This window comes from Neofelis nebulosa, chromosome 10 (genome assembly GCF_028018385.1).
Source record: "Neofelis nebulosa isolate mNeoNeb1 chromosome 10, mNeoNeb1.pri, whole genome shotgun sequence".
NCBI lineage: Eukaryota > Metazoa > Chordata > Mammalia > Carnivora > Felidae > Neofelis > Neofelis nebulosa.
Genome location: NC_080791.1, coordinates 16,193,079 through 16,209,479, shown reverse-complemented (window position 1 = coordinate 16,209,479; position 16,401 = coordinate 16,193,079). Strand labels below are relative to the sequence as shown.

The 16,401-nt window shown below is 38.1% G+C and overlaps 1 protein-coding gene across 5 annotated transcripts in view; it reads left to right on the top strand.

The window, feature by feature from the left end:
* DDX6 (DEAD-box helicase 6) overlaps nt 1–15,456 on the top strand; it is a 37,480-nt gene extending 22,024 nt beyond the window's left edge. For 4 of the 5 annotated variants that reach the window (XM_058686939.1, XM_058686937.1, XM_058686935.1 and 1 more), the window contains exons 8-14: nt 1,226–1,348; nt 1,827–1,955; nt 3,422–3,538; nt 4,910–4,973; nt 8,714–8,815; nt 9,599–9,808; nt 11,047–15,456. In XM_058686939.1, the coding sequence (XP_058542922.1) occupies nt 1,226–1,348; nt 1,827–1,955; nt 3,422–3,538; nt 4,910–4,973; nt 8,714–8,815; nt 9,599–9,774 (711 nt within the window). In that variant the 3' untranslated portion in view covers nt 9,775–9,808; nt 11,047–15,456. The remainder of the gene's footprint in view (nt 1–1,225; nt 1,349–1,826; nt 1,956–3,421; nt 3,539–4,909; nt 4,974–8,713; nt 8,816–9,598; nt 9,809–11,046) is intronic. The other variant, XM_058686936.1, reaches the window with a different exon arrangement.
* Nucleotides 15,457–16,401: the final 945 nt, after the last annotated feature.

Sequence of the window (16,401 nt, the reverse complement as noted above, 5' to 3'; positions counted from 1 at the left end):
CTTTTCTCTTTTCTTTTCTCTTTTCTTTTCTCTTTTCTTTTCTCTTTTCTTTTCTCTTTTCTTTTCTTTTCTTTTCTTTTCTTTTCTCTTCTCTTCTCTTCTCTTCTCTTCTCTTCTCTTCTCTTCTCTTCTCTTTTCTTTTCTTTTCTTTTCTTTTCTTTTCTTTTCTTTCTTTCTTTCAAGTTTATCTATTTTGAGAAAGAGCAAGCGAGAGTCCCAAGCAGGCTCCGTGCAGGGCTCAATCTCACGAACCATGAGATCAGTCAAGATGCTTAACTGACTGAACTACCCAGATGCCCCTAGTATGTCCTTTGTACTGTTTGGTTTTTCATCTCCAGTATATGTGTTATCTCACCAGGTTGTAAGTGCCTTTTAAGAACTTACTCTGGCTCTGCATTTGTGGGATCTGGCAGTGTTTTTGTATATAAAGTCTATGGGTGTTAATGTTTTTGAAATAAAGTTGCTTTCCTATTTGATTTGTGTCTTAGATAACTAGATCAGGTTATTGTAGTCTATCAGACAGGTTTTTTTTATCTTTGAGTAAGGAGAGAGAATGTTTATTAATGACCATTGGCTAGCAATAAGTACTGAACATGTTTCTTCATTTACTTTTTACGCCAACCCTGTAAGGTAGGTATCCTATAAAGTAGTTAACAGTAAGTGAAATTTCTAATTTTAAAGTTGTGGACTGAAGTTGTGGGTGTAAATAACCTGCCAACATAGCTAAAAAGTCAGAGAGACTAGATTTCAACTCAGGTAATTTGACTCTGCAGATTGTACTCTCAGCCATGTACTGTCTCTCATGGAAATCCCATTAAAATTCTGTTATGGGGGACGCTTAGGTGGCTCAGCATCTGACTTTTGATTTTGGCTTAAGTCATGACCTCACAGACAGCCCCAAGTGGGGCTCTGCACTGAGCACAGAGCCTGCTTGGGATTCTCTTGCTGCCCCTCCCACGCATGCACATTTTTCTCTCTCACTGTCTCTCAAACTAAATTAAAATTCTGTTCTAGGATTTTTTTTGCCTATCTAGAATATGGTATTATAGATTATCCGCCTTCTGAATCCCTGGGACTGTGTCTTGGTGCCATCGGACTGGATGATGTTACAGAACTTACTGTTTTACAACCAGGAGTATTACATGAATGCTCTTGGATGATGCCTTACTAACCAAAGACCTTAAACACTAATTGTTTTTGAAATTGTCTTTTCTTTGTACTGCAGGCAGATAAGTTGCTGTCACAGGATTTTGTGCAGATAATGGAGGATATTATTCTCACGCTACCTAAAAACAGACAGATTTTATTATACTCCGCTACTTTTCCTCTTAGTGTACAGAAGTTCATGGTGAGTATAAATTTACATGGAAGCAGTGCCATTCTGTTGCCCACAAGTATACCTTTATTCATAATTACATCCTGTAATCAGTCTCTACGTTATGCTGATTGTTTCAAGTTGTTGGCTTTTTCGTCAGCTGATCAGTTAAGATTTGTTGTGCATAAATTAACTTATTTTTTTAGTTGTAATTGTAATTTGATGAAATTACTTAGCGTTTGGTGTCAGGCTGACATATAATCATTGATACTGGATAAATTGATTATAGTGTGATCCTATATACAAAGCACAAAATAGGAACTTAGCTACATATCTGAATGTTAGATCTTCCATTATATGGTGACTTGTTTCCATCATAGATTATGTATACTTTGAAGAGAAGAGATCTGCATCCCTTTAAAGCGATAGTTTTATCAGAAAATTGTAGGATATATTTTGAGTTCCAGAGATACACTCTTTCATTGAATTATATGACTCTTCTTTTTTTCAGAATTCCCATTTGCAGAAACCCTATGAGATTAACCTGATGGAGGAACTAACTTTGAAGGGAGTAACCCAGTACTATGCCTATGTAACTGAGCGCCAAAAAGTACACTGCCTCAACACACTTTTCTCCAGGGTAAGTAATGGGCTTCAGCTACTGAATATTATAACCCCAATTAAACAGTTGTGTCCATTTTTCCTACCATTTTCAGTGTAAAAAACAGTCCACAGCTTTTTCTTAAAAGGTAGCTTGGGTTGTTGATCTGAAGGTACGTTTAATTAAATCCTAAAATAATTTGACCTTGATTTTATAGTTGCTCTTCATTATCTGCATATTCTGTATTTGCTAATTTGGCTGGTCCCCAAAATTTATTTGTAACTTGTGATCGATACGCACGTGCTACTGAAGTCATTTGTGGATACTAGTAGTACAATGGAAAATAACAGCAGTTGTGCATAATCCCAACTGAGATTGAACAAGGTGACACACTGCCTTCTTATTTCAGCTCTCATACTTGTCTTTCTTGTAGTCTGTGCCACATTAATGCCACATTTTTTGCATTTTAATGCTTTGTTTTGGTTTTTGTTTATTTCATGGTTTTATTTATTTATTTTTTAACATTTATTTATTTTTTTTTAATTTTTTTTTTTAATTTTTTTTTTTTTTTCAACGTTTTTTATTTATTTTTGGGACAGAGAGAGACAGAGCATGAACGGGGGAGGGGCAGAGAGAGAGGGAGACACAGAATCGGAAACAGGCTCCAGGCTCCGAGCCATCAGCTCAGAGCCTGACGCGGGGCTCGAACTCACAGACCGCGAGATCGTGACCTGGCTGAAGTCGGACGCTTAACCGACTGCGCCACCCAGGCGCCCCCATTTATTTATTTTTGAGACAGAGGGAGACAGAGCATGAACGGGGGAGGGTCAGAGAGAGAGGGAGACACAGAATCTGAAACAGGCTCCAGGCTCTGAGCTGTCAGCACAGAGCCCGACGCGGGGCCTGAACTCACAAACTGCGAGATCATGACCTGAGCCGAAGTCGGACGCTTAACCGACTGAGTCACCCAGGCGCCCCTATTTCACGGTTTTAAATGGCTCCTAAGCTTAGTGCTCTCCGTCGCTCCTAAGCACAAGAAGACTGATGTGCCTTGCAGAGAAAATGTATATTGGATAAACTCTTTACAGCCAGGCAGGAGTTACACTGTTGGCCATGAGTAAATAAGGAGTCTTTGAATAGCAACACACATAAGATTATCTGTTGATGGATTGGTGAAAAAGATGTGACTAGAGGCTCACAGGAACCTAATCCTTTATCTCTCCTGGGAGCAGTGGTTTTGTATTCACGTGTTCAGTATTTTTTGTTTTTTTCACATATTCAGTGTTTGTGGCAACTTTATAGAACATAATTACTGCATATAATGAGAATTGAATGTGTTTTAGTCTTGATGATTTTTACAATTTTGCATCTCTCTTGTGTCATGAGATTCTAAGTCTTAGACTGTATTTTTAACATCTATCGGTCACTATTTTCAAGATTTGGCAAAGTAAGATGAAGGTTTTTGTTTTTCTTTCTCATATCTTTTTTTTTTTTTCTCCCTTTAGCTTCAGATAAACCAGTCGATCATTTTCTGTAACTCCTCTCAGCGAGTTGAATTGCTAGCCAAGAAGATTTCTCAACTGGGTTATTCTTGCTTCTATATCCATGCTAAAATGAGGCAGGTGAGTATAAAACTAGAACTTGTGTGCGGATTTTTAAAATCTTTTTCTAAGTATTTCTTGGATTCTGTTTTTTGTTTTAATGCTCCTCCATATGTCCTAAACATAAGAATGAATTATTCCTTAGTAAGCAAGGGACCTTTCATTGTGACCTCCGTGGTTCAGTTTTCTGGCTGTAAAACATGGTATACACACTCTTCCCTCACAAGGTTGTTAGGAAGATGGAGATAGTTTATAAATGAGTAACTATTGTAAACTATTGAGCATGATACAAATATGAGATTTTACTCCCTTTCCCAGGTAATGCAGATTTGCACTGTTTAATACAGTAACCACTAGTCACATGTGGCAATTAAAGGAGTTAAAATTAAAGTTTAAAATTTAGTTCCTCTGTCACACTAACCACATTTTAAGTGCCATGTGACATGTGACTAGCAACTACAGTTTTAGAAAGTACAGATATAGAACACTTCCATCATTGCAGAAGGTTCTATTGGATAACACTGCTCTAGATTTTTAATTTATGTACCTCAGCCCTTATGTTTTTCTTCACTGTTTGCCTTAAGGGCACAATCTCTAAATTTTAGAACTAAATCAAGAGTTTAAAGAAACGCAGAACTATAAAAATAAGATTTTTGTGTGTGTGCTAATTAAACATTGTGAAATTTTGTGAAAGAAAGCAGTTCCTGTAGACTAACAGATTAAGAGCTTAAGCTAATCAGCACACATACGGTTTTCAAAGCAGCTTGAAAATGGATCAGATATCATCATGTGGACCCTAATATTAGAAATTGTCACAGGAAATGAATGTATTAAGGTGTAGAGAATATTTCCAACTGGAAGAATGTTGCTTTGAATGAAAGGAAAGATGAGTTTGCCAGATGATAGATTTATTTCACTTTTTTTAGAGTCATTATGTATGTGTTTTCATTTTTGTATTTTAATTGAAAAGTAAATTTTTGTTTTTGCATACAGGTAACTCAAAAGACAAGTAGTAGATGTTTAGATCAAGCCAAACTTCTGTCATTTTCTGTTTGAAACATTGAAAAAATAGATAACACAAAAACATGGTGAAAATTGTTGCTTAAAACCCAGCAAAAAAAGATAAAAAAATACCCTTAAGAGTTAAGATAAATGGTACATGAAGATACGTATTAAAATATGTTTTAGTTGCTTATTAATTCCCGTGGGAAACTAATGTATGGTTAACTTTTTTATCTTTTGTTTTTAACTTACGGGTTTTGAATTGGCTCCTCTCTCATTTGTGTAAATTTCGGGTATACTAAACTGTTTGGATAGGAGAAATTAATGATAGGAAAATTAGGGTTATGTGTATGAGATTTAAACAAACTAAGTGCATTACTTTGTTCCTAGGAACATCGAAATCGTGTATTTCATGATTTCCGAAATGGCTTATGCCGCAATCTTGTTTGCACTGGTAAGTATTTCCGTATTTATCCCTTGGTTTTCTCTTTAGTTCTGCTCTGCTTTCTCTATCCATATCTTCCATCAGAGTCTGTGACAGAGTTCAGCTCACCCTAATACCATTTCTGGAATTTCTAAAGTTGAAATGAGCTTAATTCCTGAAACTAGTTTCCATATCTGAAACTGCAGAACACTTGTTGGCACTCATACCTCATCTCTGTCTTTTAAACAGCTGTGGAATTTGTGTGTTTTCTGAATAACCTTAGCATACAGGAATGAGATGTATGTAGTACACGCAAAATAAATTAACATTAAGAAACTATGTTTTGGAAATTATTTACTGTGGTCTCTTAATTTTTTTGCCAGAAACAGACTAGTCTATATTTTGGTGTATATTTAGTGTACTGAACTTCAACTCGGGAGCCAGGTGGACATTCAGAACAGACAATGAGTATCCTTCCATCTCTACACTGGAAGTACAATCTTAGTATTGGTATGAGATTAATCATCTAAACTAGGCTTCTGGGTAGAGAAGAATCTGGATTTAAAAAAAAAATTTGTTTTTAGTGTTTAATTTTGAGAGAGAGAGACAGCAGGGGAGGGGCAGACAGAGAGGGAGACACAGAATCTGGAGCAGGCTCCAGGCTCCGAGCTATCAGCACAGAACCTGATGTGGAGCCTGAACCCACAAATCAGGCGGCCCAAGGATTTTTTTCTGTAATTGAGGTACACATACACAGAGAAATACAGTAATTGTAAGGATATCTTTCATTGACTTTACATATAAAAAAATTTTTTTAATGTTTATTTATTTTAGAGACAGAGCACAAGTGAGGGAGGGGCAGAGAGAGCCAGAGACAGAATCGGAAGCAGGCTGCAGGCTCTGAGCTGTCAGCACAGAGCCCGATGTGGGGCTCGAACCCAAGAACCACGAAATCATGATCTGAGCCGCAGTCAGACACTCAACCGACTGAGCCATCCAGGCACCCCTCAGTGACTTTTTGCATATGTATACACCCATACAACTATCATCCAGATCAAAATGTAGAGTAGTTCACAATTTGAATTTGTTAAAATGCTGCTCTAGAAATAAACTCCAGGGGCGCCTGGGTGGCTCAGTCGGCTAAGCGTCTGACTTCGGCTCAGGTCACGATCTCACTGTCTGTGGGTTCGAGCCCCGTGTCGGGCTCTGTGCTGACAGCCTGGAGCCTGTTTCAGATTCTGTGTCTCCCTCTCTCTGACCCTCCCCCGTTCATGCTCTGTCTCTCTGTCGCAAAAATAAATAAACGTTAGAAAAAAAAAATTAAAAAAAAAAAAAAAGAAACTCCAAATTTTTACTAACGGAATATTGAATTTGCTAATCTACAAGAACCAAAAAAAAGACTATCAGGTATCCTTGGTGCTTCCAGTTTACCTTTTTCTGTCTTCTATCTAACAATACAACTGTGAATTAATACATGTATGTTTACTTTATCAGCAGTTCTAACCTTTATATTGAAATAAATGGAAAGGATATTAGACTTCTAGAATTTTTATTTTTATTTAAAAAATTTTTTTAATGTTGGTTTGTTTTTGAGAGAGAGAAAGAGAGCGTGAGCAGGGGAGGGGCAGAGAGAGAGGCTGACACAAAATTGAAGCATAGACTTTTAGAATTTTAAGATTAGGGTTCAAGTCCTACCCTTTTTAACCTGTAATCATACGACCTTGGACAAGTCATGCTTTTCTTTTATGCCTTTTTTTTAATCTGTAAAATGAGAATGCTTTAAACCAAATTCTGAACAAATATGTGTTTTATTTATTCAAAAATAGTTTTTGATATTCAACCAATATTCTGCCAGGTATTTAATTAGTTGGTGCTGGAAAAATATTACTCCTCAGTTTTATGTATATTTTACCATAATTAAAAATTTTCAGATATATACACACATACTCCCTGCCCTTGGGGAACCTATAATGTAGAAAAGGAATAGTTCATTGATGAAATGTTGAGAGTTGTTAAGCAAATTCAGCATGTGCAGACAGAAAACCAAAGAGTGTTTAATGTCATTAAATGAGTACTGAATAACGTATGTGTACAAAGTGTATAAATACATGCGAAGTATCACTCTTTATTTCAAGGACCAATGGTTTAATCAGAGATAAAAAAGATAAACAACCTTGAGAGTCTAAAGCAGGCCCTGCAACCTTTTTCTTTAAAGTGCCAGATAGTAGGTATTTTAGACCTCGTATACCATAAGGTCTCTGAAACAAGTTACTCAGCTCTGCCATTCTAGCTTAAAAACACCCTTAAACAGCACATAAACACACAGGCATGGTCCTGTAATTTTTTTTTAATTTATTTTTGAGACAGAACATGAATGGGGGAGGGGCAGAGAGAGAGGGAGACACAGAATCGGAAGCAGGCTCCAGGCCATCAGCCCAGAGCCCGACCAGTAAAACTTTATTAAAACAGCCTTCGGGTTGGGTCTACAAGGGGGTAAAGGTAATTTGCAAATGTGAGGTGTGTGTAGGAAAAAAGTCCTAAATTTTCACAGGAAAGGAAATTAATTAGCTGTGGTGATCTGAGAAGAGCTGGAATTTTAACTGGCTTCGTAAACTGTATAAATTTTAGACTTGAATAAGGAGTTTTCAGTTAGGGGACTGGTATAAAACATGATCCATAGAGGGCTTCAAGAACATGCATTTAAGGAAAGATAAGTGGATGAATTTCATGGAGGGGGTTTGAGGACACGTGTTAGAGAAGTATATTAGGATCAACACGTGTAGGGTGGAGGACCTTGTATGTCAGTCTTGCATTTTATCCAGAGGCAAATTAATGAGTTACAAATTCAAAGCGGTGTTTTGGAAACAGTAGTCACCATTGTGGATTATTTTGGAGTGTGGAACTGATAGAAGCCCTAAAACCTAGTTATTAGTCTATTGTAATTGTTTCTACTTGTAGTTTTCATAGCCTAAATTAGCGTAGTAATTGGGGAACTAGAAAAGAGAAGGTGTGGCCTTGGCGCTAACCTCAGACTTGTAAATCACTTAGAATGAGATGAATGAATTCTAAAAGTGTAAGGAATTACTCGTAGTGGCTTATCTCTTCTTTTCACAGTATTCTTGGTTAATCTATTTTGATCTTGGATTGAATACTAAAAATTACTGGTTACTCCTGAGACTCATTTATAATGAGTTTGTAGCTTAACAGTCATTCTGATCTCTTCCTGCATTTGCAGTTACCTTACACCGTTTCAAAAAAAAATTTATGGGACTTAGGAAAAGGTAACTTGGCTAGCAGAAAATTATTTATGATAATGTGCAGTAAAGATAATGCTAGTAATTTGCAAGTACATTTAAAATACCTAATGAAAAAAAAAATAATAAAAAAAAATAAAAAAAAAAATTAAAAAAAAAAAAAAAAAGAAAAAGGGGCGCCTGGGTGGCGCAGTCGGTTAAGCGTCCAACTTCAGCCAGGTCACGATCTCACGGTCCGTGAGTTCGAGCCCCGCGTCGGGCTCTGGGCTGATGGCTCGGAGCCTGGAGCCTGTTTCCGATTCTGTGTCTCCCTCTCTCTCTGCCCCTCCCCCGTTCATGCTCTGTCTCTCTCTGTCCCAAAAATAAATAAAAAATGTTGAAAAAAAAAAAAATTTTAAAATACCTAATGAATTAAAACTTAGGTTGCACTAGAAAGACATGTTAAAGAGTATTGTGGTACCAAGAAACATGCTTAAACTGAAAGATATAATGGAGATTCTCTCTTTCTTTTTTAAGATTTGTTTACCCGAGGTATTGATATACAAGCTGTGAATGTGGTAATAAACTTCGACTTCCCAAAGCTGGCAGAGACCTATCTCCATCGTATTGGAAGATCAGGTGAGGAAAAGGAAGATGTTCTTCTTCTTTTTTTAATGTTTATTTATTTTTGAGACAGAGAGAGACAGAGTATGAACAGGGGAGGGTCAGAGAGAGAGGGAGACACAGAATCCGAAACAGGCTCCGGGCTCCGAGCTGTCAGCACAGAGCCCAATGCGGGGCTCGAACCCACGGACCGCGAGATCGTGACCTGGGCCGAAGTCAGACGCTCAACCGACTGAGCCACCCAGGCACCCCAGGAAGATGTTCTTCATGGAAGTGTTTTGAGAAGTGTAATCACTAAATTCTGTTCTTTTGTGAAATAGAGTATACTAGCAGTGAGAACAGTGAATTAAAACTAATTTAGTTGTTTGATATTTAAAACTGATTTCTATTCTAGAGCATTTAAGAAAAGTTAAAATAACTTTATATATGCTTAAGGTGAGGGAAAATTTAAGCGCATATATATATATATATATATATATATATATATGTATATATGTATATATGTATATAAAGCATGACAGGCATGCTTTTCTCAGGTGGTGCAAACTACTGTTGATGTTTTGTGGCAACTTTTGAGATAAATGAGCATCTGTTTTGTCATTTGAAAAAGGTAAATGAGGGTACTACTTAGGGCGTGAAACAAAGTTGTTAATGTGTGTATGAGACCGTAAGTGGTTTCGTACACTCACAGTGGCAGTGAACAAAAACAGTCCTGTATGGTTTTGCCACTAATAGACTTGCGTGCACACATTGATTCTCATATTTAACTCATTTTTATTAAAAACTGTTTTTCTTTAGGTCGCTTTGGTCATCTTGGCTTAGCCATCAACTTGATCACATATGATGATCGCTTCAACCTGAAAAGTATTGAGGAGCAGCTGGGAACAGAAATTAAACCGATCCCAAGCAACATTGACAAGAGTCTGTATGTGGCAGAATACCATAGCGAGCCCGTAGAAGATGAGAAACCTTAACAAGCATGTGCGTACCTGACAGAACAGTAGCTGAGTGAGTGTAATGTTTAAAGAAAAGAAAGAAACCAAAATCCTCTTTCCTGGGGAAAATCTCATGTGGCGCTACATATAAAAAAGCAATGATAGAGTAAAACACCGGTTGGCATAAATAAACGAACTGGGACCTGTTGCTTGGGTGAAGTTGTGGTCTCATTAGAGAATCTGTAAATGCTGTTCTCGAATGCAGTCTTCCTGTGTAATGTGATATATGAGGAGTACTTAAGACAAATCCATACTTCCAAAATAATGAAAGCAAAGAATCTTTTTTAGCGGTTTGAATATGAAAATATTTCTTGTCTTTCCTTTATCACTCAGTCATCTCTCTCTGTTAGCATCACTCTTAATTTCTACTGGTCACCTTAATAAATCGGGTTAAAATTTTTTTTTTTTATGTTTATTTTTGAGAGAGAGTGTGTGCATGTGAGCAGGGGAGGGGCAGAGAGAGAGGGAGACCCAGAATCTGAGGCAGGCTCCAGCCTGTCAGCACGGAGCCCGACATGGGGCTCGAACTCATGAACCGAGTGAGATCATGACCTGGCCCTAAGTTGGCCGCTTAACTCACTGAGCCACCCGGGCAAGGCACCTCCTTAATAAATCAGGTTAAATTACCCTACACTGCCTCATTGCCAAATGTGTAATCAGGCTGTGAGGATAATTGTCTTTTTTTTAACTGCCCACTCTGGTTTCCTGCACCATTTCATTTCATTGTTTGATGACTATCAACTATCAGGCTCTAATACTGATGCTCAAAAGAAAGCTCAACATAAAGGAATATAGGCTATTTTGCAGGGTTTTTTGTAAGGAAAATCTGATTTGGGAGATGATTGTTTCCAAATTAGCAATAAACCTTTTACCTGTTATTTTTAAGTTTCTAAGATCCTCTCTTTGCTTTAGTCTTTCCCCTCCCCTCCTTAATTGGAATGTCAAACACAAAGCCCTCAGGCAAACCTAAAAGTAGGCAATGTTTGCTGGTGTATTGGTAGGCTGTTGAGTTCGTGGAAGGTTAAAAAAAAATTTCTTGATTTTATTTGTTTTGGATACCAGAACTTTCAGGCTCTCATTCTATCTCTGGGATGCCTAGCAGAAATTCCTTCATCCTAAATGGATTCTGTGGGAGGCATAGGCTCAGTAGAAGCTACTAAGAGCATTTGGGATGGAGATTGTGAAAAAGTAGGTACCCTAGTTCGTTGCTTTCACAAAAGTTAATTTTAGGTTTCTTCCTTCTTTCTTTAGGCTATGACAAACTACAGAAGGCTCGTTTGGATCTGTGACACATCGTTTGGGGGGGATGCTCTTCTCTTTGTGGGTTTTTCATCTTCTTTTATTTTGGAACTATGAAGACTTAAAAGAGCTCAGACATTTTTTCTTTTTTTAACTGGTGAAGAGAAAAAGCTGAAAAGAAGGAATTTACCTTTTTTGTTCCACTTGTTTGCACTGTGTGCTGACTGAACATTCGTTGCACTAACTGCTGGTTTTTAAAAAATGTTTTCTGGGGAAGGGGGACAAGGAAGGAGGAGAAAGAAGAGAAGGGGAGAAACCCTAAAAAGAGAAGAATCTTGATGAACACACAAGCTTGTCTACAATTTCAAAATTCTCCAACAGCTGACTCTTGAGTGCATTTCAACTTCTCCCTAATTACTCATCCGTTTTTTAAGCCTGAAGAGCTTATTACTTATTTGTGCGAAGTGCCTTATGCTATGAGACCATTCAGAGTATCATCTTTTAGACACAGCCCAAGGAATCAACATAGTAATTCTTTGCTTTTTTTTCTTTTTCCTATCTTTTAAAAATTTTTCGTCTTTTCATTTTGGTTTCAAGTTGAAGTCTCTCCCTTCCCTTTTTACCCAGTACTCAAGCCCAGGGCTGGAAGATGAAACATATTAGTAATGTTAAACACCATTTTCTTTTCGTTTATGTGGAGGAGTTGATATGCAACTGCAGTTCATCCGCACTGTAAATACATGTATTTAAAAAAAAAAAAAACAATCCCAAGTAAAAATTTCTTCTGGGCTGAGTAGATTCCAACATCATCGCTCCCAAAGGAAAGAGCAGTCTATCATTGCAGGAGCCATATGACACGCCTTTGTGCTCTATAGCAGAACACTAAAGACTGGTTTACATACGCTTCCATTAGCAGTTATGGCACTTGATGTGTAGACATGTCAGAGCCTCGACCCTCTTTCCTCCGTGGCAGAGCGTGTCCCATAGAAAATTGGGTGTGTATACTTGTATAAACTTTGTAAATAAGTTTTTTTCTGGGTTCATATATATATATACATATATATATATTTTTTTTTTGGATGAAGGTTGCTGGGATTAAGGGGATTAGAGTGATTATGGGAGCAGCTAAAGATGAGAGGGGCTCAGTTTTCCGCAACACTAAATTCTAAAAAGTACTTTTGGCCTCTTGCTGTAGAGAGCAGACCTCTGTGGGGACCCTGTGTTGGAAGAGGGACCCAGAAGTCTGGGATTCACTGTTTGCTGCCACACTGTATCATCTGATACCTTTGGAGAACACCCGCGAGAGAGAGCAAGGAAACTTCAAAAACCTCTGATTCAGGATGCTAGTTTTGAGAAGCTCTCTCTGATTTTGCTTCTTCCCCCTTAAAAAAAGTTTGAGGAACTTTTCAAGCTCAGCAAAAGGGGACAAAGATTAATCTCCCTTGCAGTGTGGGGATTCAGTTGAGTGGCAGTGTCTGAGCAGTGTATGTACAAAGCATGGATTTGCATTTCAGAATACTAGCCAGTACCAGCTTTGGTAACGTTAGCAGTTCTGGAACTTACTTTCTGTGGATCACTTCCTGTACTCTGTAAGTGTGTTGCCCTCCGCCCACCTTGATCCATAAACTTCCAGGAATGGGCAACTCCTGAGAGCTGTTAACTTTCATGCTACAGAAAGCTGCTTGCCATCCTCTTGCTTTGTGACAAGAATTATCTGTCATTTTGCATTGTAAATTGCTGGCAAATGCTTTACAGTTAATAGTGTTGCTTTAAATTGTGCCCCTCCCAACATGCTTGATGTTTGGCCTGATCTCCAGGCAAAAGGAGTGAGATGAATCAAAACCAGTGAACTTTTTTTTTTTTAATGTTTTTAATTCCCTTTTAACCCAGTGTACTAGGTCAGTCAGGAGGCATCTAGGGTTTTAAAAAAAAGCAAAAAAATAATATGAAAAAATATCTGATTTCCATACTGCATTTTTTTCCAGACCCTAAAATATTACAAGGTAAATCCTGCATACGCTTTCGTGCTTAACTCATCTGGGTAAAGAAATCAATTATTCAAAGTTGCTTTTTTTTTTTGACTCTTGCCTAGTTCTAAGCAAAACTATTTGTGACTCACCCAAAACTCCTTAGGATCAAAATCCTGCAGATGCCTCCTGATCAGACATAGCCCTAACTCCTTAAAAAACTGTAGCAAGAGCTGCACAGTACAAACCCCAAAAAGAATAAGCTCAAATATTTGGTATCCAAGCTATGTTCTTTCCAGCCAATGTTGGTTACTAAATACAAACCCTAATTAAGGAATCATTTTCTTCCAGGGAGGGGTGGGGGGAGGGAATTTAGAAGGCATCAACTTTTGACCAAAAAATCTTGTCCTTGTACTGATGCAGCTCTCTCTTTCTCCCCCACCTCTGGCGAGATAAGAGGGATCATTCATTATAGAAGAAAAGCTTGTAAATGCAAATTGGTATCTCGCTAGAGAGTGTGTGGGTGACAACAAACCGCGCAGTCTCCTTTGCCATCCTCAGACTGTGCCTGGTGCCACATGCCTGTGGGTCCCTCTTAAAGCACAGACTTAACTGAAAGTATTACTGAAGTATATAGCCTCTGATGAGGAGTGGCACTTAAACTATCTGGGACACCACTATTGGACACAGTCCTGTAGAGGCAGCTGTCCAGTTTTGGTGCTTGACTCTTGAATAGGAATTACTAAATGGAAAGATGCTCTAAAGACTAGGTCAAAGCCTAGTCTCTTTTTTCTTTTTCTTTTTTTTTTTTTTTTAAACCCCCCCCCCCCCCCCCCCCCCCGGCTATTAAGGGGTGTTGTTACTGGAAATTGTTTTTGTGTTCTTTTCCAATATTGGCTGTTTTAAGTAACGGCGGTATTTTTTTTCCAGTGGTTCATTTGAGTGAGACTTCCCTATTTTTAATACTTAAATTATGTCCAACTCATGGTTTTGCCTGTGGTGTAGTAGTTGTGTAATGGTTTATGGATCGTTACACACCTTGATGCCTCTGGGCCTGTTTAGTTTTTCTCTTCTCATATATTCTGATGGAGAAACTTTCTTGGCTTTCCTTTGGGAATGGAATAAACTTATTCTAAAATGATCTTCCATGGGAAGAAGTTAAGGGAGAAGGAGATCTAAATATGTCTCTTAATTATTTTCAAGTTGGTCCCAGCATCATCATATGGGCGGGCCCCAGTGGCTGGAGGGAGGGGGGAGGCAATTGGTTATCAATATTATTTTTTTCAGAATGAGATGGGAGCATCTTTCCTTTGCTGTGTGCTTTGTGTTTGATACCATCATGCTTGGGTCAGAACCAGACAATTCAGCACAAAGCCTTGAGTGTAAATTGGTTGGAATCAAAACATCTCATTCTGATCACTTTGTTTAGTTTTTTTTTTTTCTTTTTCTTTTCTTTTTTTCTTTTTTTTTTTTTTTAATAGGGGTGGGAGGGAGGTTACTATGCCCCAAAAGGGAGGGTGTCTGCACTAAGGATTTAGAAACACTTTGGAAGCTCATAACCTCATCAGAAATGGCCTTTAGCCACACTCCTGACCTTATAGATGAGTAAAAATGAAATAATTTTGGGGGAACTAAGCCATGTTATTTTAATTTGCTACTTTTTTCAATGTTTTGTGTATGTTAAAAATTGTTACTGTGGAATAATTTTGTGACAAAACACTTTTGTCCAGCAAAATTTTGGCTTCATGGGAGCTGAAGTCAGTCAACTTATAGGTGAACTTAAGTGGACTTTGGTGAGCTTGTATCCTACTTTATATCCTTAAGAATTGCTTTCTAAAACTCCCAAAGAAAAACCTCTGGTCTAAAAACTCATCTTTGGGGTAAAGAGTTAAGTGTCCAAAGGTTATAACAGTTCATGAGGTTAGAGGGAGCTAGCCTGGCACCTGGACTCTGCCCCTCCACAGCTGACAGATTCCAGCAGAAGTGTGTTTAAATTCTCCAGTAGACAATACTGGGCAGGGAAAGGGAGGGGGTAGGGGCTGGGTTACTAAGATACAGGCTACTGTCTTTTAACCAGTGGTTGTGTGGGAGGGGTGCCTGGAGAAAACAAAGTCACTTCCCTTTTTTGAAACAAAACTAAAACTTGAAAAAATATTTTTTTGTTAAGTAAAAATGGAATGGAATTCTAATGTCCCTAGCCACAAGGGACCAGTTCCACTGAGAAGTGAACAGTGGGGACTCAAAATTTTGAAAACATTCGGGGAAAGGGAAAATTGGCTTTTTGTTAATTGGCAAATGTTCCAGTGGGACTCTGTTTTTGTTGGGATGTGTTATGTTGTATGTACACATATATGGACCAGAGTCTCTGCTGAGTTTAGAAGGTTCAGAAAAAAATGGTTGATAAAATCTTGGTTTTTGTTAATTTATCTCAATAAAAGCCCACTGGAACTCCAAATGTGTGTGTGTGTGTGTGTGTGTGTTTAGGAATGCTTGCCTTTGAGAACATTTTACTAAAGTAATTCACGTGATGAGGCGTTAAGACCTTCCCAGCACTACTTCTGTAAGCCCAGTTGAGTAAAATCGGAGTGGGCACCTCGTTCAGCGTAGAAAATGTCCTACCGTCTTCATTTCAGTTTTTCAGTTCTCGTTACCTAAACTGAACCAAGATAGCAATCAGTTGGAGAGATGTTAGTCCGTGCTACACGGAAGTGAGGTATCAGATGTTTCAGCAAGCTAAACATACCCACGGAGTTTCCTTAGGAGTGAATCTGACCGTATGAACAGCATTTGTAGGTTTAGAAGCGCAAAACACTGATGAAACAAATCAAAGACCTAAATGAGAAATTTAGATACTTACAGCTGAACACACAGCTTTGTCCCAACCTCCAAACAAAATAGGTATAACTAACAAAAAGTGTGCAAGAATTGTATGCCAAAAGCTGCAAAAATGATGAAAGAAATTTGAGGTGTGCTGTGTTCATGGAATGCCATAACAATTTTGAAAAAATTGAAGGGCTTATTGCCTGGTTTGAAAACTCAGCTACAGCAAAGTTGTAAATCTACTTCTTTCACTACAATACAGTGTGTGTGAGGAAATGTAGGGGGACATGACATCAGCCTTCCCATCTAAAGAGCAAAGATAAAATTGTAGAAGTGCCACCAACAGACTTGAAAGTTGAAACAGTTGTTCCTACCATATCTTTCAACACCTGTGCGTTTGGTTTATGCAGAAGACAAATGGATTATAGAGATTGATAGTGGATTATGATGACTTCAACTGCTATCCCACAAGTGCTTTTTTGTTTTTTTTTTCTGGAGAAAATCACATCCTCTTAAGGCCTGGTATGTAGTTATTGATGTGTTGAATACTTCCCGGGTCTCCCACCCCCACTCCACACAC